The sequence below is a fragment of the Lates calcarifer genome, linkage group LG11, assembly GCF_001640805.2.
Source record: "Lates calcarifer isolate ASB-BC8 linkage group LG11, TLL_Latcal_v3, whole genome shotgun sequence".
In the NCBI taxonomy this organism is placed as follows: domain Eukaryota; kingdom Metazoa; phylum Chordata; class Actinopteri; family Centropomidae; genus Lates; species Lates calcarifer.
The window spans coordinates 6082031-6104996 of NC_066843.1; the positions used below are offsets into that span (position 1 = coordinate 6082031).

General features: G+C 41.7%; 1 protein-coding gene across 3 annotated transcripts in view; it reads right to left on the bottom strand.

The window, feature by feature from the left end:
- Positions 1-22072, bottom strand: part of srcin1a (SRC kinase signaling inhibitor 1a) — a 102803-nt gene extending 80731 nt beyond the window's left edge. For 2 of the 3 annotated variants that reach the window (XM_051073984.1, XM_051073980.1), the window contains exon 1: positions 17101-17608. In XM_051073984.1, the coding sequence (XP_050929941.1) occupies positions 17101-17122 (22 nt within the window). In that variant the 5' untranslated portion in view covers positions 17123-17608. Of the gene's footprint in view, positions 1-17100; positions 17609-18659; positions 18774-21973 lie in introns of those variants that run through there. The other variant, XM_051073981.1, reaches the window with a different exon arrangement.
- Positions 22073-22966: the final 894 nt, after the last annotated feature.

The window sequence follows — 22966 nt, forward strand, 5'->3', positions numbered from 1 at the left end:
CAGACAGCGCTAGCGGCCCAAGGTGCTACCAGAATTGCTTGCTAAGAGCTGCTCCGCCCCACAAAGATGCGCACCGCCATTGTCCACAGTTTGTGCATGTGCGACATCAGAAAGATGCTCAGTTTAACAGTCTCCTCCTGACACAGATTTATATTCTGGCAGTACACAGACTATTTGTACGCAGGAAATCACACAAATATGCACGTCAAATCTTATGGAGATGATGTAATGCATTATGACACAATGAGGTAAACACCAAGCACACACAGTAAAATGTAGATAAAGCTGCTGCACAATACCTGGTGCTTTCCGTGACAATGCGATTATTTTCAGCGTGTACACACACAAAACACACAGTCAAGTATGTGATACACAGTCAAGTATCACTTTTTTGCGGTTAAACTGCTTTTCTAATCTGCTAATCTAATAGCAAAAGGCCTGGAGACTGGTGCAGAGAGCAGCCAGTAGGACACAAACACCTGCTTATGTAAAGCTGAGTCCATGGAGAGAAAGCAGGACAAACCAGACGATGGGCACTGCCAAGAGGAATAGACTTATTGTCTGAAAGCGGCCAGAAACCCAGACAGTACAAATCTATATCTGCTTCTCTCTGTGGTGAGTGGAAACGGTCCTGAGGAATCAAGGATCACTTTAACTTTTGTGGGCAAAAGCCACCAGAAAAGCGGAGTTTGAAATCAATGCAGAGGGCGCCATGGCCAGTGTGTATACAGCTGGGCCTTAAGGGCTAAGAGTCTATGCAAATCGTGATGAACTGTAGAGTTATACGGTAACATCTGAGGCTAATATCTCTGGGGGTCTTCACCAACCAGAGACTCAACATCAGCTCTGGATTTTTGCAGAGATTTTAAGGACAAGAACTCTCAAAAGTACAGATTTAATTGTATCCTTCAGGCAGATAACAGAACCACACAGAAGCACAGAGAGTCCTATTCAATATGTCTTGGTTATAATAATAGTGCACCATTGTCTGTTCTATAATAAGCAAGGCTGCAGATCAATAACACGGAGTGATGTTGCTGTAATGTAACCACAAACCTACTTTTCTTCCAGCGTTGGGTGAATACAAAAAGTTTCCAAAGGTGCGACAGTGAAAGTGATTAAAATCAATCAGATGTGACTGAAATGAACTGACCGGCACCTAAGAATTACAGTAAACATGTCTCTGTCATGTGACATGAGTTGTAGTGCGTAGTGAATTAGATCCCTGGAAGCCGGTGACAGGCAATAAGTGAGAGAAAAACGAGCAGTGAAACATCCCCAGCTCGGCTGATGTCACACTGTCTGCACACATGCACAAAATGGCTACAGCGAAAGCCTGCTGTCAAATCTACAGGAAGACAGACAATTACCCCTCTTAATCCCAAAGATAATATGCAAACACACATACACATAGACATAACCCCTAAAACCAATTCATATATTTGAGAGGAAACAGAGGATTTTCAGACAAATTCTGCTAAATGCCTCTCTCATCTCCTATCCATCACAAAATTGCCTCTTTTTCAGCTCCAGTCCAATTAAAGTGATTACGTGTCAGAGAGGAAAGTGTAGTATGATGATTATGATAATGGAAGTGACAGACAGACGTGGCTCTTTGTGAAAGAGGCACAGGTGCAAAACTAGACCCAGGCATCTCTCATCCCAGGCGGATGACTTGGCACAATAGAGCCAGGAATTGTTACCGTACGGGGGCAAAGAGATGAGGAATAAAAGCCGACCCTTGAACTCCCAGAGACAGTAAAACACACACTCTCTGAGAAAAGAAGATACAAGTGTCACAGCCCAGTATCTCTTAATTGCTCTTAGGCTGATTTAGAACAGAGGCTGTGGGGACTGGCGCCAGCAGCTTCCATTTAAGTGGTCTGCAGGGTTTGAACAGTGACTGGAATTCATTATGATGCTTGACTGGTATGATATTAATTAAAAAAAAAAAAAAAAAAAAAAGATTAGAAAGTTTGACAGTATGTTAAGAGAGTGGGGCCATACCAGTAAAACCAGCATCAGATAAAATCAGCCTCTGTAGCACCCAGTCCACATATAGGTTGACAAATAATGACCAATAATTGCTTAATCAGTCTATCTATAAAATATAAGTCCCATCACAATTTCTTAGACGCTATTGCGAGATCACAGCTTGTTTAATTCAGCTAACTAAGCTGATATCTGCTGATACAGATATGCAAAAGTTTTAAAATATGCTGATATACCCTCTAACTTGAATTTTTTCACATAACCCCATTACATTCACATTTTTGACTTAACTTTTGACAAATTAACTTGTCAACGCCTGCTAGTGGACAAACTATATAATACGACAATATCTGAACATCTGAAAAATATCTGGCATTGCTGTGCTATAATTAGTTGTTCCTTATTAGCCAACATATAGATGTTAAGATCAGTCATACTGCAGAGTATTGGCAAGTTTATTTTTTAAATTGTAAATGTATTGCTCAATACATAATTTGGTCAAAAATCTTTAATTATCAAATTTAAATGACCTCTTAAACTCAAAATATTAATATACGTATCAACCTCAAAAATCCAGTATTGATTCAGCTGCAAAATTAAAGCAACATAAATTATACTAGCTTCAAATCTAAAGCATCACTTTCATTACCATCCATCAAAGATCCTCACTAATTTCCTTCACATGAAGTACAGAACTGTATATACACTGTGATGCTTGCCTGTCGATGCTGTGCTCAACAACTACCTACAGCCTCCATCTTGAAGCTCTGAGAATGAGGTGATTAGATATCCTGGGTTATAGCTGTAAGTAGCATATTATAGTTACTCTTGGCTCTAATCTCAACTCAAGTAACTGTATCGACAACCATTTTAAACTCCATTAGACCACTGTGGAATTTCTGCGTTTTCAAACTGTTTAATATACATTTCCAAGGTGCTCTGGAATCAATAACTAGGATATTTTCTTCACCATTTAAAAACCTTGCTGAGGTTTTAGCACATCCTGCTGCTCTGGTGGAAAGTCACGCAGGCCCCGTGGGGTCCAGACTGTGACACCAGCGAGGCCGGCATTCAGAGGGCGTTGAGGTCAGGTGGGCGGCACACAGAAGAGATAGGGCATTTCTGTGATATACGGAGAGGCTGGACCGGAGTGAGGTTGCGGAAAAAGGAACAAAGGGGCACAACAAAGCCCCATGTGTCCCTGAACTCCTGCGTCAAACACCCACTGACAGAGCAGAGGGAAGAGGAATCAATACCAACTCATGCTATGCCCAGGCAGCATCAGGTATATTTGACCATGAAGACTAAACAAGAAAAGAAGAGAGAAAGAGCGAGGGAAGAGAGCAATAAGGCACATTTTGAAGGCCAACGCTGCTCCCTGTTGTTATTAGACAGCTCTCTAGCCTCCCTCAGCTTCTTTCTCCCTGTGACCTTCTTCTATAAGATCTCGTGGTGCTGTCTTCCCAGACAGCTCATCTTTTGTAGAGCATCAGCAGAAATGACTAATCTATTTCAATCTGGTCTTCATATTGCTTTCAATCATGTATGCATTGTGCAAGTGTCACAAATTGCCATAACAACACACAGTTGGAAAGGTTAAATTAAGCCCAAGAACAAATAGGAAATTAAGAACTTGCTGCATCAGTTGTCATTTTCTAGCTTCTGTTAGTTTTGAGTCGTGAGAGCGAGATGTGCAGGTGACCAGCATCCCCGAGGGCTGAGTGACACCTAAAGGGCACAGCTTGGCTCCTCCAAGACATCTGCAGCATGTCTCATTAGTATTCAGCTATGAATCATTCAAACACAGCCGGCTGTCATTATCACAAACAGCAGAAGAGGGGGACACACACCCACACCCATACCCACACACACTCTCACACTTGGGGGCACGAGCAAAATAATATACCAGAAAATGCTCAAGCAAAAATCTGCACCAATATGGAGGAAAAGAATATAGTAGTTGATCAGCAGAAGAAATAAAAACTATTTGAGTCATTTATCGAGCAAAAATACCAAAACAATCACTGGTTCCAGCTTCTACGATGTGAGGATTTTAAGCTTTCCTCTGTTTTATATGATTAGAAACTGAGTACCTTTAGGGTTTGTTGGTCAAAGGAGGAAATCTGAAAACATCACGTGAGGCTCTGGGAATTTTTTATGGGCATGCAACTAAGGAGTATTCTCATTATTGACTGACACACCTATTGATTAATCAATTAATGAACGTTTGGTCTATAGAACATCAGGAAACCGTGAAAACGTCAAATAAAACGTCCTAAAGCATAAGGTGACATCTTCAGTTTGGCTGCAACTAGTAATTAGCAATTGTCATTATCAATTAATCCGTTGATTATTTTCAAAATTCATTATTTGGTTTATAAAACATCAGAAAACAGTGAAACAGGCCAATCACATGTGAAGCTAAAACCATGAAATGTTTTTGCTTGAAAAATGACCTAAGTGATTAATCAGTTATCTAAACTGTTGCCAAGTGATTATCAGATGTCTTGCTTTGTCATTACAGTCCAAAACGGTGAAAACCAGCAAATATATTTACATTTCATTAGGTGGAACCAGAGAATATTGGGCATTTTTGCATGAAAAGTAATCAAATATCAGAATAGTTGTCAATTTTCTCCCGACTGACTAATTGATTAATCAACTAATCATTACTGCTAGTTACTGCCCTAGCATTTTACAGTCTATGCAAACACAAACATACTTGAGTGCCATGGAGAAGCAGGTAAAACACACACAAAAAGATCTTTGTTGCCTGCACAAGGTGAGACCTCTCCCCTACAGAACCCCATTTGCATGCTGCACAACAACTGTTTGTGGTTATCGTGCTTACACACCAAACCAGAATAGACTGCTAATGCAGGAAGGATCAACTTCAAATAAAGATACTCCTCTCCATCTCCTTCTCTCTCTCTCTCTCTCTCTCTCTCTCTCTCTCTCTCTCTCTCTCTCTCTCTCTGTGTGTGTGTGTGTGTGTTTGTGTGAGTGAGTCAGACAGCACATGCTCAGTGAGGAGATGCAAAACTACAAAGGCACAGCAACTTTGTGTCCTCGACATTTCATCGCCATACTTGACATCGATTATCTATACGCTTACATTATAACAAGCACTGTGCTGTGACAAACAGCAGGACAGTCAATGATAACCCAGTGAGCTACAACGGATTTGTCAATTTGTGCTGGACTCAGCCAGGAGTCAGCATTTATTAACCACCTCCTATCTAATGTCTGCAGAGGGCTCTATTCACTTTAAAGCATTACTTTAGCAAATATGTTTACATGCCAATGTCTGCAATATAAGTTAGCCAAAAGTGTTATTGTTATGTTACAGTATACGGTGCAATATAAACACATGTCAACAGAAAAGCACACAATTATCGTTTCTCCCAGCAAAGCTTCAAACTGTATCAGAGGATGATCTTCCCCTCTCGAAATGTGCTTTCATTGTTCTCCAGTTGCACTTGACACATCGCAGAAGGTGAGAGAAAAACAAAGTAAGCAGCTGTGCAATTTCAGAGACAACACTGGGGAAGATACAAAGCAATAAAGAAAAGTCCTCAGTGGCCTCAGCAACCTTTTTCTGGCATTTTCCACAGCTGAGAAACACAATGTCTTTTAATGAAACCTGTAAAATACAAACTCCCCCCAGAGCGCATGCTGCATTAATAATTCTATGAAGGTATGAATATTTGAAGCTTTGAGTCAGGGTGAGTGTCAGTGAAACTTGTGAGTGCTGAAGAGAGCAGTGATTGATGCTGGCAAAAATGATCTGATGGCCAGAAAATGCCTGCATGCATGACCTGAACGGGTGTCACACATGGTCAGGGAAGCAGACTCATAAAGAATAAATGGATGATAAATACCTTATACAACAATGTTCATAGACCCTAACTCTGACACCACCCACCCAGCACCATCCCTCATTTTTTAAATGACATTACTGGATTACTGAATGTGCTTACTGGGCCCAGATCTGCAGAGCATCACTAAAAAAGATGTGAAATGACCCCAAAAAGATGAAGAAACCCCACAAAAACACATGAAATGACCACCACAAAGTCTGGGTGTTCTGCTCTTATGTAAGAGGGGTGGGGGTCCTCTGTGTCATAATCCATCAATGCATTCTTGGCACTGGAGGTCTGAATGACAGGCAGCGACCTATCTGTGTACCCCTCTCCATCTCCAGAGCATCTTTTTCTCAGTGGGAGGGAGTGGGCCGGGCTGGATGAGCCCTGCTGCCAAACCCTGGAGCTTCTCACAGCGGCTCTGCAACCATCAGTGCAGGATTCTTGCTGCCATTTAGAAGGTGGAGCTGATATTTTACCATGATGGCCTTTGGCATTGTGGTGCTCCCACAGGCAACATGAAGAAGGGGGGAAAGCTGCAACATGAGCCAATCCCCCCACCTCAGTTTCTGGCCAAGCAAAAACACATCTGCCAAACCAAAAAGAGCAGGCTGAGTAGAGCCAAACTGCTGCACCCACCTCCCTGCAACGAGTGAAATAATAGCGCTTGTGCTAGATCTACCTACACAGAAACAAAATAAAGGCAGAAAAATGAACAAATACACATGCATTATACAGATAAACATGCACATGGGCGTGTGCCAACGCAAAGACAGATTATAAGGTCAGGACTGCTGCACTTAGTTTCCAAACACCTGCTGGAAGATCAGTTGTTTGATGTATGGCTGGGTGATACAACATGCATGCTCAGTGAGGTTAACTACACTGTTTATCAGTGTGAAAGAACTGGTAAGCAGAGTCATTAGGGGTGTGGACACATTTATCACAACAGAGATAGCATGAATTTGCAATGTCTGACACTCTGAAGTTATGTTTTTAGGGGACAAATACAAAACACAAAAGGAAATGCTCTGGATGACTGTGGAGTGTAGGAGCAGGGGAAGCGAGGGAGATAATATGTGAGCTTACGTGTACGTGCGATGAAATATATTCACTCAGTGAACAAAGCTTACATCTAAAACAGAGTGCAGCATGTGCACAGGTGTCTTATACCAACAAACTGAATGACACAGTAATCTTTTTAATGCATACAGCATCTAGCATTTTTATAGCGTTTAACCCTGGAGCCTCACATCTCATAATCACGTTACCCCTTGCTGTCGGTCTGCTTCTTCGCTGCACCTCCACAACTGGCTCTGTGAGCCTCTTGTTTCCTAGTAACCATGGGAGGAAATTTAGGGCTTGGAAAACACAGGAGCCTTTCTAATCGTCAGGTGTCTGTCATTTGTGTGCATGCATGCATTGATTTCCAAATGATTACAGGAGTACATGTGTACATACATGATTTTTGCAATGCCTCAAGGATGTTAAGGTCTGTCAGTCAGTCCACTTCTTTGGTTCACACTGAAATATCTCAACAACTATTCAACAGATTTATATGAAATTTTGCACAGACATTCATGATCCCCAGAGGATGAATCCTATGATGACCATCTGACTCTTCCTATAAAACACCAACAAGAGGCCAAAAGTTTCAATTTTCCTGTGAAATATCTCACCATTTACTTCTAGATGGATTGGCACAAATCTGGAACATTCATGGTCCCCAGAAAATGTATTTCAATGAATTTGCTGGTGCTGTGACTTTTCCTCTAGCGCCACCAGGAGGTTCACATTTAAGTGAAATGTATAAACAACTGTTAGATGCTTTACCACAGCATTTGGTACACTGTTCCCCTCAGGATTGTTTTTTTATAAATTTGGTGAACCTTTAACTTTTCATCTAGCACCATCTTCTTGTAACCTGGCCAGTAATTTGGTTTATAATTTAATGACTCCAAAACTAATGACATTCCCATCAGCCTCAGCTGCATTTAGTATTAAGTCCTAATTAACAAATGTTAGCATGCTAAGATGCTGAGCTAAGTTGGATAAACGTTATTCCACATTAACATGGGAATATATTGAGACTTTAAGTCTCAAAATACAGTGTTGAAAGAGTCAATTAATCTACCATCCTATTGACTATAGATATTAAGCTACAACATTTTTCATAATTAACTTGTATTTTTTTGGGTTATTTCTTACACTTCATGGACTAAAGAATGAAATGATAAATAAGAAAAAAAAATATCATTTGTTGCAGCCCTAACAAATGTTATGAAACAATATAAAAGTGAAACCAAGCCTTACAGAAGGAACACATCCACACCATGACAACCTTCAAACATCCTTGTTATAACCTATAGGCTGAGCTCTGGCTTTGGCAGTGATTACCTCTGTGTGCAGTCCTCAGCAGAGCTCCTGTTATTGAACAAGGTCAAACATTAGAAGGCAACTCCTCTCCTTGCTGCTGAAATTATGACCAATGAGTGAGTCACTACCACCAGCAACAATAACTAGGCTACGCACAAAACCAGAAGAACACATCATCCAGTCATATTCAGTGCAGCGATTTTCCTCCCTGTCTCTTTTCCACCTGTGCTGCTCAGAAAACACCTTCTCTGCACATAATCAAAAGAAAATCTCAGAACAGTGTTCATCTCTTTCCTGCCTGTCTTGCATTTCTGCTGCACCCTGGCTATGTTTCATGTTTAATGCACTATGTATAGGAGATGGATGCCACCCAGCTAATCGATCAGGAGCCACAAAACACAGGCACATCAGCACGAACCAGAGGGACACAGGTTTGTCTCAGGGGAAAACAGATCTGACCTTTTCATGCCCAGTGCTCTAATAGTTTATGACAGTGAGTTTGGGCTCATCCATGGATTTTGCATGTAATGTTTGTGACTGCAGTGGTCCACCGTTACAGAAAAAAAATCATTTTTTAAGCTTGGCTGGATTTACTGGATAATGCAAGTCTGTATCTGCTTCTCAGCCGGTTACAAGTCATTACATGTATATTAGTGAGCGATAACATGGGAATTGGTTTCCTTGTGAGAAGGGTAGCTCCTAGTGGGGAAAATGAGGAAGGAAATGAAAAGTGATCCACAAGGTTGCAGCAGAGCATAGCCTTTCTTACTGCAGAGACTTGCAATCACATGGAGAAGTGGCAGCACAGAACAGGCAAACAAGGATATGGACATACCGAAATGAACCAGCGATTTAAGAGATTGAGACTAGAACACAACTGAAAGTAAATGTGATGGTGGTTTAAATGTTGACTGAGGCAGAGTGAGGGTGGAAATCTAAATTGTAGCCAAGCCCCAAGGCAGTGCAAACATATTTGATGCTTTGCAAAGTGACTCTAAATCTCTCGTTGCAGTTTGATAAATCAACCTTTAGTCTGGTAGTGCAGAGCCAAGCAGAAAGGAAGGGCAAAATGGGAGATGGTGAGGGAGTCTTTTGGGACCAGGACCAGAATGAAATGAGGGATATTTGGATCCAGTCAGGAGCAGAAGGAGACTAATCTGCCCAAAAACATCAGAGCCTGCGCTGTCTGCTTTGTATTCCTGTCTGAGCATCTTAGGAATGAAAATCAGAAGCGATGAGAGGAGAAGGTAGGAGGAAACTGTCTAAGTGAGACGAAAGAGGACTATTGCTGCTTCGTCTTCTTGAACTTCGCTAACACCTCACTACATTTCCTCTGACTTCTCTCTTTCTTCTAGGGGAACTTTTAGAAAGTGACTATTTTTCCTCTTTCAGGTCTCTCGGTTGCTTCACAGTTCAGCACTCTTTGTGATGCCAAAAATGAGTCTTTAGCCCAGAGATATCTGAAATATAAGCTAAACCATTCTCTCCCCAATATGAAATACACTCCATCCTACACTCAGGAGTTCATAAGTGATTCAGCTCAACTTGCTCTAAACCTCTTTTAAGCACCTGGCTCTAAATGTTTAATAACCACAAAAACATCCACGTCCACATTTAAAAAAAAAAAAAAAAACACAACCTTGCGGGAAGGAGAATGCTGCAACATGATCTGCATCTCCTATGTTTAGACTGCCGCTGTCCTGTGCAAGGAGGAAGCAGATGTATTTGAATCTGACACTGTGTGCCCCATTTCTACTGAATATTAAAAGCAGAGTGTATACATGCTGCTATTTCAGGTACAACAAAACACCAGGTGAGGCTCATTTGGATGTTAGCCCCCTTTGCTTCTCAAGAGGAGAATTAATTTGGCTTTGGAGGTGCAGAAGTTGTACTAGAAGGTACAGATGCACAGACAAAGTACAGTCCTGGTACACAAAACATTCATGTCAATGGACTCATATGCAAACTTCTTTTTGAAGCAGGTCTTTTGTTTCTGCCTAAAAGAAAAAAAAAATGTGCCCATTGTTTATAATGTATGACAATGTAAAAATGATGTGACAATGTGAAAGCTGTCACGGATAATGATGAACCTACAGATAATCAGCACCCAAATCTGCAGCTCCCCTCAGCTTTACAGAGCTTTACAGTGAGTTTCAGCTCATTGTTAAGCTGTCAGGCCCAAAACTTTACCGTAGCAGTTAACTCTCACTGCTCTCATAGCATCATTTTCTGTGGGGAAAAAAGCTCTAAAAACACACTGTCTACTACCTGCTCAGCACCAAACAGCAGACCAACACAGGTAGAAACTAGCTGGTGAGTATAGTGGAGTATTTAGCAGCTTAAGAGTCAAATATTTCCCTCAAGATCAAAAACAGAGTTAGAACAGAGTGAACATTAAACAGGTGGAGACAAACACAACTTCAAATGGATGATAATGTTGCTCCATAATTACTGGAAGAAACTGTTTGTTAACAAGTTTTAAAAAGATGATGTGCAAATTAAAAAACAGTTCAGTATTTTGGGAAATCTTGCGAGAGTTAAAGAAAAGATTGGTACCACTCTCGTGTCTGTACACTGAACATGTGGCTTGAGCCCGCAGACAGTTAGCTTTGCTTAGGTTAGCATGCAGAAAGGACCCCAATTTAGTAGCAAATAAAATGTTAATTAGTGAGCTTCAGAGCTGCTCTTAGGGGATTTTGTTACAGTGAGACAAAGCCAGGCTGACAGTTTCCCCCTTTTTATAACACTGAACTAACTGGCTGACTGTAGATTCATATTTGCTGTAGAGAATGCAAATTAACACATCTCCCAAAGTATCAAACTATTCCATTAACCTGAACGAAGCTCAATCATTGAATTCATTACTAAACCGTGACATATGTATATTGGTTAAAAGTCTAGGAGAGTAGTTATCTTGTAAAGCAGGTCTGAATCAGGAGGTTGATCCAGTGAATCAGTGTTTATTTGAGTTAATTACAGAGCTGAAAACTAAATTTACATGCACACACATACTCACAGTCAACTTAAAAGATCCCACAGGCAGGTCTCATAAGTAAATTCAGCAAGAGTACACTGGGTAAATACAAATGATTAAGATGTCACCATCCTGGAAATACTGAGAGCAGGATTACTGTGGATGCTGTCAATCATGTCTGTGCTGATTGCCACAGGCAGGGTGAGTAGTGGAGGGAGAGGAGGAATGAAACATTTATCATTATCTACTCAGCCTCACACTGGTTAAATGTATAACATTTAACTATTGGCTATTTAACTGGTGCAGTTCCACTTGAAATGTCAACAACTGAGAAGCTTTTAAAAGATCCAAAGAAGGCAAAAAGTGACCACTAATTACTGCAAGAAAGTCGAGTTCTAAAGCCAAGCAACTGTGTTTTTTTGCCCACCAATTTTGAATATTTACCTAATTATCTCCTACATTTTCACAAGTTGACCTGCACTGTACCAACTGTCAGCAAAGCAGAAAACAGATGCTGCCTTCAAAAACTGTGAAGAAGTGTTGTAATTACTAGTAGGGAACATTTTAACCACCTAATAACGCGTCAAATAGCCAGCAAATGGAGAAGTTGAAGTTTTCTCCTTAAACCAAGATGTGCTAATCTCATTATTACATTTCAACAACCTTTTTTCTCCTGCCCCAGCACAAAGTCACTCCATAGCACTTGGTCTCTCAAATATCCAGCAGAGAGCTACTTTTGATTTAGAGTCCATTTTGTTATGTCTTGGAACAGAACACCTTAATACACGACAAGTTGTTTTTATGACTCGCAGGCTGGAGCTTTCAAGCAGCACATTAGGGAAGCAAGACTTTTCCAGCGGATCACTGTGACCACTAGAGCTCTGTGAGTGGGGGCAAAATCTAGACAATAATGAAGAATGAATACTGGCCCTCTTGGAGCCACTGCGTAATCACTTCAGGATCAAGTTGTACATGCTGCTATGGAGGAATTATATTGTCATTTTCTGTTGTTTTTGGGAGTTCTAACCAACAGCTGCAGCCATCTCAGTAGTCAGACATAAGTGTACTGAATTCGGATCTCAAACCAGCATCCTTTTTTCACAAATTGAAAAATCTGTATCCCTCACAATGTGGGCAAGTGTCATGGCCGATACTCAATACGCTCAATGACATAAATATCGGCAAAGATCCAGCAGTTTGTTGTATCATCATTGTTTTAGCATTACATCTTTTACACCCACCCACTCCATGGGTGGAGGTAAAATCATTTACATACAGGCACAACAAAACTCTTTTCACGTGAACTGCTCATATGAAGAAAACCTAATGTTTCAGGGTTTTTTTTTCCTCAAATAAAGGTTTAGATTTTTAAAAGTAATGTATCAAAGCATGGTATTTTTGACCATTCTGATGTGTTTTTATGGCAGACAAGTGGAACAAATAATTTAAACATTTAACAGAGTGACCAGTGTGCTTTTAGAGGACATAAGGTCACAGATTTCCTAACAGTAACAATTCAGTATCTATCTTTCTCTGAAATGGTCAAAATTTAATGATTAGAGGAGATTTCCATTTTATTTAAGCTTAAAACACTACTGCACTGATTTTGCTATAATACGTACATCTCTCTCTTTCATATGAAAAAAAAAAACCCTGACTGCTCATATTCAGTCCATTATTATGCGCAGATATCAAACTCTGCCATGTACATAATTGTGGCATGAAAACAAGGATCTTTGATAAATGCATGTAATATTCAGTCTCTTGAATCATTAATGACCTTGAGAGCGTACTAGTGTGCTTACCACTGCAGCTGCGAGAGACTCATCATATCGGCCACAAACCCCCGGAGTAAAAGGCCAAACCTTTCACAAAGAGTTTGATTTCTGACTTGAAACCTCTGTTCACATTAAAGAATCTTTGCCAAGTGTGAGAAACCTGAGAAAATGCCAAGACTCTTGAGTGAAATGTGAAGACTGAAGTCTCAGCTCTGTTTTACTAACCATTTTTTCACATGAGCTGCTATATTTTACTAAAGCTGTACAATGCCCAAACACTGCACATATACCTTTGTCCCACTGTGTGCTAGTGCAAAGCACATATTTGTACAAATGTGAGCTCAAGCCCGGTGCATTTACAGCTTGCTGTGACAAGGACACTGCATGAAGCGAGGCTAACATACAGAACAGCCTGCTGGGTTGGACGGTGAAGTCTGGCATTTCCCCATCAGCCCCGTTTTACGCACGAGAGGTTGTGCCCCAGAATGTGTGAAGCCTGTATTTCATTGTATTATTTTGTTTCTCTGATTTACTTCTAACATCAGGACAACTCTGGCAACACTATATTCCCAGCAGGGTCAATTACTTCGGAAATGCCCTCAAAGCATGCAGCTCCTCTGCCATAAAACATTGCATCACCAACAGCCAATCACGGAGCGGCATTCATGGGGCTTTGTGCTGCACAGACCTAGGGAATAAGCAGGTGCATAAGTACAAAACAGTGACTCCACAAACATACTGAGGTTCAAACATGACTGCACGCTGCTGTCAATAACAACTATGGATTTAGCAAATAAGCATTTCTATGAAAAACTCTTATTACTTGTCATATGATCCGCGCTTAAATAAACGTAACAAATGAAAGGATGTAATGTGGATCATTTGAAGTTGTCCATGCAGGTTAGATAAATATCTGACAGGCACATGGGGACGTGACCCGGCACAGTCCACCTGTCTGTTGCTCTCAGCATTGTCCTTTGAAATGAAAAGATGGTAAACAGACCAGAGGAGCTCAGCTGGTCTGAAAATAAAATCTATTATGCTATCTGAAAAGCATTTATCTGCCTCTTTCCATTAAATCTATCTCCACAGAGCTTAGATTAGTTTGATATTAAGTAGGACAATGATGGAAGAGTGAATCTATCAATGTCAGAAAATAATAAAAAATGACTGAATTCAAAGTTTACAAAGGTTTATCTTCCCACATCCACACACCCACGAAATATCCACCCAGCTGCACTGAGTGTGTGCCCACATGTCTGCAGCAATGCCAAGACAACATCCTCTACATTTTCTGCGATCAGACTGTAATGCAAGAAAATGCAGTTGGCTTCAGTGGACAAGAGGTTGTCACATTCAGTCTTAGTCCAAATGGTTCTGGACTGGGGTTTACATTGTGTTATTGTTCACCACATCATGTACAGCCTTCGCCACGTTCATGTCTTTGCCAGTATTTTCCTTTCACACAGTATAACATCACTTCAACGTGCAGTAGCTATAGCAGCATCTCAGCCACTGCAGGCCCCTCAGCAGACACGCTTCTGGCTTTGCCTCACCGGAGAGGATCAGCAGATAGACAGACATGTGCGCTGACATAAACCTCAGCTGAGCATACTAGGTATAACGTGGAGGCATAAAGCTACCAGGATCTGCCGTCTCTGCACAATGGCAACACTACGATATGCATTAGCTTTCCAGTGGGCTAATACTGGGCTTAATGCCCTACTCTGCTTAATCTATTCTTTATGGTTAAGCCTGGCAGTGTGAACTGGTACAACTCTGTAATGGGCTTATAAAGATGTATCTATTTGCTGTAGTTAAACTGTGACTACAAAATGCAAATGCCATACTTCTCTACAGGCCATCTTGGCAAAGCTAAGTCTAATCTGGCAAATTGCTGGATCCCAATTAGCAGTAGTCTTTGGCTGCATTAAGTTAAACTAGTGTCTTGAATTGCTACCAACAGCAATGGCAACCCTGGATAATGCGTGGTCTAAACATGGAAATCTTTTGTTCAGGAGAATTTTAAAAACTGTTCTGCTTCTAGAGGAAAGAAACTCGCTGCTCGAACATTCAGCCAACTCTATTTTCTGTTTTTTAAATAAAAGACACCCATGGCTCAGTATTCAGCTTAATCCATGTCAATCCCTCTAAAATAGACACTGACTACAGACAGAACTCCAAGGACAAGCTTTACAGCGATAAAAAAAAAAAAAAAAATCCAATACACACACAGACTTCTGGCTGGTGTAAAAGGTCTCATGTCACTGCAGCTTTAGTCTGCCTTCACCTGAGCCTCAAACTGATTTCCTCTGTGTTTAAAGAGACAGATAAGAGCATCTTACAATTTGAATTTGGATATCAACTAGGAGAAATGAGAATTTCCAAAAGGTCACTCTCACACAGCAGCCAAAAACTGACCTGACACGTTGAAGGCATCGGTATTCTACACCAAACGTACAAGCTCACAAGCAAACAAGTTTAAAGAGCTGTTTGCTATTCCACTGTTGAGCCCCTGCAATCATTCCAAGTAATGACCTTATTTAGACTCTCAACACTGTTAAAGAGAATTATGTTCTCCGCCGCCAGACATCAGCATCGCAACTCACCTGTCGTCTACGAGCCAACCTTTTTTGTCTTTTGTTCTTTCGAACTCCCTTTCATTCTCTCCCAGTCTTTCATATCCTCTGCCTCCTGCCTCAGTCCCCTTCTCCCCACAAGCTACCAGACTGTCCCTGGGTGACAAGCAAGCAGGGGCTGAAGAGGAGGGGAGGAGGAAAAGGAGGGAGGTAAAAGGGTGAGGGAGAATGAGGAGTTGGAGAGGGAAAAGGAGGTGGATGAATTCCCTGAGCTGTGCGGTGCTGCCTTTCTCTGTGAAAAGTGAGCATCTATCCCCCACACCCCTCTCTTCATACCTTTTGCATCTTGACACTTTTCCTGTTGACTTGTCAGAGAAGCCTGTCAATCCCATGGCTGCTTCAACATGCCTCAAGTATACCCCCTCAATTCTTTTCTTACTGTAACCCCCACACCCCTTCCACTCTTTCCTTTTCATTTGTCTCTACAGATCACAGTCTCTCCCCTTAAAACACAGGTGTCACACACTTATATACAGTATACTGTAAGCAGAAATACAGTTTACACACATACACATGTAGACATTTATATATCAGTCTCTCATCAGGAATCAGAGACCAACCTTCAGTGCATTTTCAAGCACAGCATTTTCAAAGCAAAGCAAAGCTTGTGACTGGATTTTTTCAAAGGGACTTTAAAAGAGAGTCAAATAGAGAGATTAAAAGAGAGAAAGGGATTGGAAAAAAAGAAAAAATAGAAAGATAAAGGCCCGAGGGGAATAGAGAGCATCACAGGAAAGGAGTTGACCCACCCGCTCATCCATTTGCGATACCATCCCCCATTCACTCCAGGCAAATCTGCCTAGTCCCCACATCATTTCATACAACACATTCTTTTATTTGTCTTATTCATCTTTGGTTCTTATCTTATTGTCTCTCTCTCTCTCACACACAAACACACACACCCCTCAGAGCGCTTTACTTCCCAGAGGTCGTCCATGTGGCTGACAGCGGCAACTGCAACATGCAATCACACTTTCACACTTTGCACTCAGCTACACACATGACAAAAATCTCTCTTACTAGTCACCTCTCTCTCTCTCTCTCTCTCTCTCTCTCTCTCTTACACACAAACACACACACATACACACGGGCTCACACCCACCAGCACCACCTGCTTCACTGATGGTACTTCTGCTCTACACCAGCTCCCTCCCATTTCTTGCTGCTCCCACACATGGTGCCTCCACCCAGTCCAGCACCTCCAGCACCTTGTTTTCAACATCCCCACGAGCCTCTCCCCCGACCCACCCCCCACCCCCAGGCATCTCACTACTGACCTACTACCCATTAACTGATGCTACCTTACAGCATCGCTCTCCTCAAGCGTTTGCCGCTCTCCACGAGCCCTCAGCCCAACCCCCCATCCTCTGCTCTCACAGAGTGTGACAGGAGGACAAGCCAGCTGGTTGGGTAGCACAACACGCAGAATCAGAAAAATACCTGCTACACAAGTATGCATGGAGATAAGGTTGACATGCCTTGGGATGGTGCATTGCCCATGCTGCGACACGGACCGCTGCAGCTGAAAGTGATCGCGTTTCCTGTTCCCCCTCCTCTTTTTTTCTTTCCTCTCCTTTCTCCTCCTCCCTCCTCCTGTCCCTCGCTTTCTGCTCTTCACAAAGCGCTGGATCTCTCCTTCCTTGTGCCGGTCCCCGCGCTCCTATTCGCTCCTCTCCTTCTACCGTCCTCCTTCCCTTTGTCTCGCTCTCACTCTGGCTTTCTCTTCCTTCTGCTGGAACCTCCTTCGTGAGATGGCTGTGGTCCAGCAGTGGCGCTCCTGACAGCACTGCGCGTGTGTGACTGCGAGCACGTGTGTGTGTGTGTGTATGTGTGTGTAAGGGAGAGGTTGGGTGGGAGAGCCTGAGTGTGTGTGTGTGTGTGTGTGAGAGAGAGAGAGAGAGAGAGAGGGGCGTACTCAACAGTATGAGCGTAGGGAGACTGTGCATGCCGGTGCAAGGATGCTCAGCACACAGCTAAGAATGAAGCACAAATTTTGCCCATGATAAATTCACACTCCCTCACCCACTCTCTCACACTTGCTCTCTCCATGCCTTATTTCCTCCCCATTACACATTATACTCTCTCTCTTAAAGACACAGGCGGCACGCTGCATTGCTACACGCCTAGGGCACATCTCATGATATGGTAATAAAGGGGAGTCCAGAGACACGGTCCTGTGTGGGGCTCAGCAGCTGAGCCAGCAGGGTGTGTGTGTGTGTGTGTGTGTGTGTGTGGTGTGGTGTGAGGAGGGGGGGGGTTGAGAAATGCTCGAAGCATCTACTGTACCAGGAATGGGGGAGGATGTGGGGTGGAGGGTGGGTGCTGGTGATGCGAGTAACAGAGTGGAAGGGAGAGACGAGAGAGAACACTTGAAATATCCCCTAGTGACAACAGCAGCTAATGATGAGCCGTGTTGGGCCCGAGGCGAGGTTGTAGCGGATTGGCATGGCAACCACAGCGCAGAGGAAGGTGAGACTGACAGGGAAGGATGCCACAGGAGGGCAACCTCAGCATCACTGTGGCCTGTGGCTCTTCTCTGCTGGGTGTTTGATCGCAAGCATAAATTACTACTCATTTGAACCCTGGCAACTATCAACTCCGGTGACCGACAATCACAGTCATAAGTAGGGCAGAGTCAAGCGTTACATTGGCTATTCAAGAACACCCATGAAAACACAGTGAGGCAAGATCCGTACTGAAATCAATCATTTATAATACTGTATCTGATGGTGGACAATGGACAAAAAATGACTGAAAAGTGACTGAGAAAAGCAAACAGATGGAGTGAAATCAAGAACAAAGAGAAAGGTCAAAGAAAACTGTCAGGTGCTGTGGATCAGAGAGATTCAGAGTCAAACTGTCAGAGTGAGGCTATTCTTAGTAGTTCTAGTAGCTAATGGTTGCTGATGAATTAAGTAAGAGCAGAAGAGAGAGGGAGACAAGTAAAATGCCAGGAGATGGAGAGATGAAAGAGGATGGAGGGCCTCTCCACGATGAGAGTGATGAATAATGTATGGTCGGGTAGCTCATGACTTACGCAGCACACTGGCCTGTCCGTCATGTCCGGCCGGTTCACGGTTTCAGGGAGAGGATACATCAGCCTGGCAGCTGGCGCCTGTCCAGCTGAGGTAAAAACCGAGCTGACAAATCCCTGCAACAGCACAAATTCATTTTTGAAGTTAAGGTGAGGGAAGTTTACAAGACTCCTTCCATGAGGTCAGTGTCTACTTCAGACCACACAAACAAACATGCTTGGTGATCAAATGTCATCACATTCAGCAAATCCAGTGTGCAACTGCACAAAAACATGACCTCATGCACCATAACAACAATGGGTTCTGATTTATTGTCAATAATAAGTACACAGATGTCATTATGCAAAAGTTAATTAGTGTTCAGAGGCATGAGATTTGATTTAAATGTAATTCAGAGAAATCATACATGCATAAAATGTAAATGAGTATCATTAATGCGCATATATGCAGAGGAACAAGGACGCACTAATGTACAATGTGTTTAACTACATAGTGAAAGACCTAAATTAAAGCCATGCTGTTCTGACTACTGCTGGTGCTGGATGGGAGAATTATGTTGCCCAGTAGGGGTTTGTTACTATTTATAGCAAATGATCCCATATCAAGACTGGAACACTTTTGAGATCAAATTAGTTTTAAAGTGGCAACAAGTGCGATATTACTTCCCCTAAAGCCCAAAATGACATGTCTGCAGGAGGCTGATAGGTTTGCTGATCACTAAAATACACCTGGGATTACATCACAGGTGCAGCTTATACGCTCTACAGCACCACACTACTTATAAGTAATAGCAGGTATTTGAATTTGGATTTATCCCACATCTAAAATTAAATTCATTACTTGTATTATCCTACACCAGCACTCCAGTGGCGGGTTTAGATGATCCTGGTTGACTAAAAGAAAAATTAATTTCATTTATCTATAATATGATAAATTTCAATATACAAATTGTATTGAGATTATATTATTTACATCCTGTTGTGGCTTTTTCAATGTGATATACATCTCACACCAAGCATGTTCACTTGACAGGCAATATACATGCCTTTTTTTTTTATTACTCCTTATATACCACTGCTGTGTGGCTATATTTCATGTTGTATACCTGTGTACAGCAAGTAAACAAACCAGTAGGTAGGTTTAATGGATTATCAGTCAAAGGACACTGTCATTGCCATATAGAGATAATTGCTATGATTTGTGAAACTGCTTACCACAGTACTGATACATTGTTTAAGAAAACAATAGTGGAGATCAGGAAGGGCTAATGGTATGTTTTGCCTGCGGGTTTGTTTTCCTGAGAAGGAAGCTGCTCATTACAGAAGTGCAACTTGCTGAGTAAGTTTTCTGAGTAAGCTTTTGTGAAGCTGATGAGCATTCTTCACCACCATATTCTAATAAAATGGCATCTGCTGCTTTATTGTTGGCTCTGAAGCTGACCATATTGCAGAGTGAATTATCAGGGTGCTCGTTCTAAGAACGATCTGGCTTTTTAAAATATCATTTAGCAGGATTTAAAGTCATGGTCTTGGAAGAAATTTCTGGTTGTCCCTAAGGAGTTAAAGGAACCCAGTTTGTCCTGGTTGTCCTCCTTCCTTCTCTCCATCTCAGATGTGCGAGCTCATCGACCCAGAAACCCTTCAGCACATTCTGTGGCACAATAGATCTGCCCTCGCTTCAGTGGAAACTGGCTTTCTCAGGTTATTAGGGGTGGGGGGGCTGGGGAGGAATGTCAATGACAGTGTGACTTTGATGCAGGGAGACACGACACCCTGGCCCGGCAGGAGCAGAGGTGTTCGTACTGTATGTCAGGTAACTGTCATGACAAATCAATCATCTCTCAACCTTCCCTTCACAGCCAGCATGAACATGCTGGACATGCATGCACTAATGCACACAGTTGCATATGTCTTGCTGTAACCTTCAGAGCACTACCCAATGACACAGCTCAGTCAGAGTAGTGCAGTGGAGTGTGTAGGATGCTCTGAGTACAGGGAGAAGCAGTAAGAGTAAAAGTATGGGCCTAAATGTCCATTATGATTGATATCACTCCTCTTTATGTCCGCTAAGCCTGCATGACACAGTGAACCAAGACTGTTCCAGTTATCTGACAAGCATTTAATCATCTCACCATTTTAAACTTTGCAAAAATCCAGCACTATTACCACAGCTAATGCACTTATGACCCTGCTTCTAGTGGAAAGAATAGAGAAAAATGTTTATTGGAACCACTGAACCACTTTCAGTCCGCCAACTCACAAAGAACAATAATAACCGTCTGCCAAAAACCGGATTAGATACAGAGTCTGACACCAGCTATTGTGCGGAATCTGCTATGTGTGGGCCAGAGTCTGCTGCGTGGCCATTTCTTTGAAGGCACCTCTTACCAAGGTACAAGGGAAACACACTGCAAGCTTCTTTTACTGTACGTGAGTAGTGGGTATCAGCTGCCCATTGCTGGCTACAACACCAGCTATGTAGCACATAATTAGAAAATGTGTTGATAAGCAGCAGATGAACATGAGAACACAGATATAAGCTCAAGATATAAGATATAAGCGGTGACAGCGCTGGATTTTTTGCAAACCTAGCACAGAATACAGCTGTTGCTCAGCTGTGTGTAAGACAACCCTGCGTTTGCAGTGACCTTTTGAGCAACCAAAACAAAACAAATGCAACAACATATAAACAGTGGTGAAATGTACCTGAGTAGATTTACACAAGTGTTGTACTTATGTACAAATCTGAGGCTGTTCTGATTGACTGCCTATTCTGTTTACACACTTGGTTGTTTATGTTAAGTTTTATTACTGGATGGAATTCACATCATCAGAGGAAAACAATGTCCCCTTTACTGCTTTGCTATTTACTTTACATCCATCTAGGTACAAGTTGTAGATTAAAATGAAATCAAAATATATGATTCATTTATATAATATGGTCCTTCAGTAGTCAAAATTAGCTCCACCTTAACCAGTTACAACATTAAAATGCTGCTTACAATTTTATGCATCCAATAATGTAATGCATAATATCACTGACAAGGCCATTTGGCTGCACAGTGAACTCTTTGAATAATTAAAAGTAGAAGTTGCTGACCAATCTTGTACTTCTGCTTAGGTAAGTTTTTGAATGCAGGAGTTTTACTTGTAGTTGAGTTTTCCTGCTGTAGTACTGTTTGGATCTGAATTCTTCTTCCTCTATGCACTGCTCGATTTTCTGATTATTCGCCATGTTTATTTGAACGATCAATTAATTTTAATTCTTAAAATCCCAAAATCGATATTGGCATTTGCAGGAGACGCTTGATTATTACCTTACGTCGTGAGTATTTCGCCTTTTGGCTTGAAGGAGCGTTGGGCCGACGGGTGACACGTGGAAGAACCCAGACACTGACCTGGGAAGCGAAGCATCTCGGAGAGACGTTCATTTCCTCTGTAAAAATCCCATTCTGACACAGGTGTTTGTCTGACCGCATCAGTTAAAAAGGTGCGCTTGATACATGTCGCAGCGTGTACCGACTGTCAGGTCAAATAAAGATAAACACAGAAAACGTAATGTAAATTCTGCTGCAGTAAAAAATATTTGCAGCCAAATATACGAAGTACTGAAAGTAACAGTAATCATTATGCAGAATTATGTAGAATGTTATATAATATATATTATTGGATTTAATCACTTTACTGTTGTAGTTGGTAAAGGTGGGGTTAACTGGCAACTACTGCACAGGTTGAATGTGATATAATATTACATAATAATTTAGTGGTTGATTTTATTTTGTATTAGTAATTTAAATGTAAATGATAAAGTGAAAAGTCGTTTTTTCCTTGAAAATGTAGTGGAGTAAAGTAACACTGAAAGGAATTACTCAAGTAAAGTACAGGGACCTCAAAACTGTTTTTAACTACAGTACAAACTAGTTTTGGGTTCAGAGTCTTGCCCAAGGACACACTGACAATGTAAACAGAAGAAGGCAGAGATCGAACCACCAACCCAACGATTAATGGGCTCCTTTCCCAAGTCAAATCAATATGATTGTTCAAACTTCAACAAAAGGATGAAGAGAAGAAAATTAGTAAAATGGAATTAACATGAATCCAAACCAGAGACTGGTTACAAAATAATGAGGATTCCATCTATTGGCGAAGCTTTATTCATGTTAAATGATGTAACTTGTTCTTTTTTCATGCACAGCAGACATCTCTCTTCAACTACAAGACCACAGATTCAGCAGTATTATGAAATCAAAGAGTTCTTGGCCTCGGCATTAGTCTGCTGCCAATCAACTGGACAAATCGTGTGTATCCAT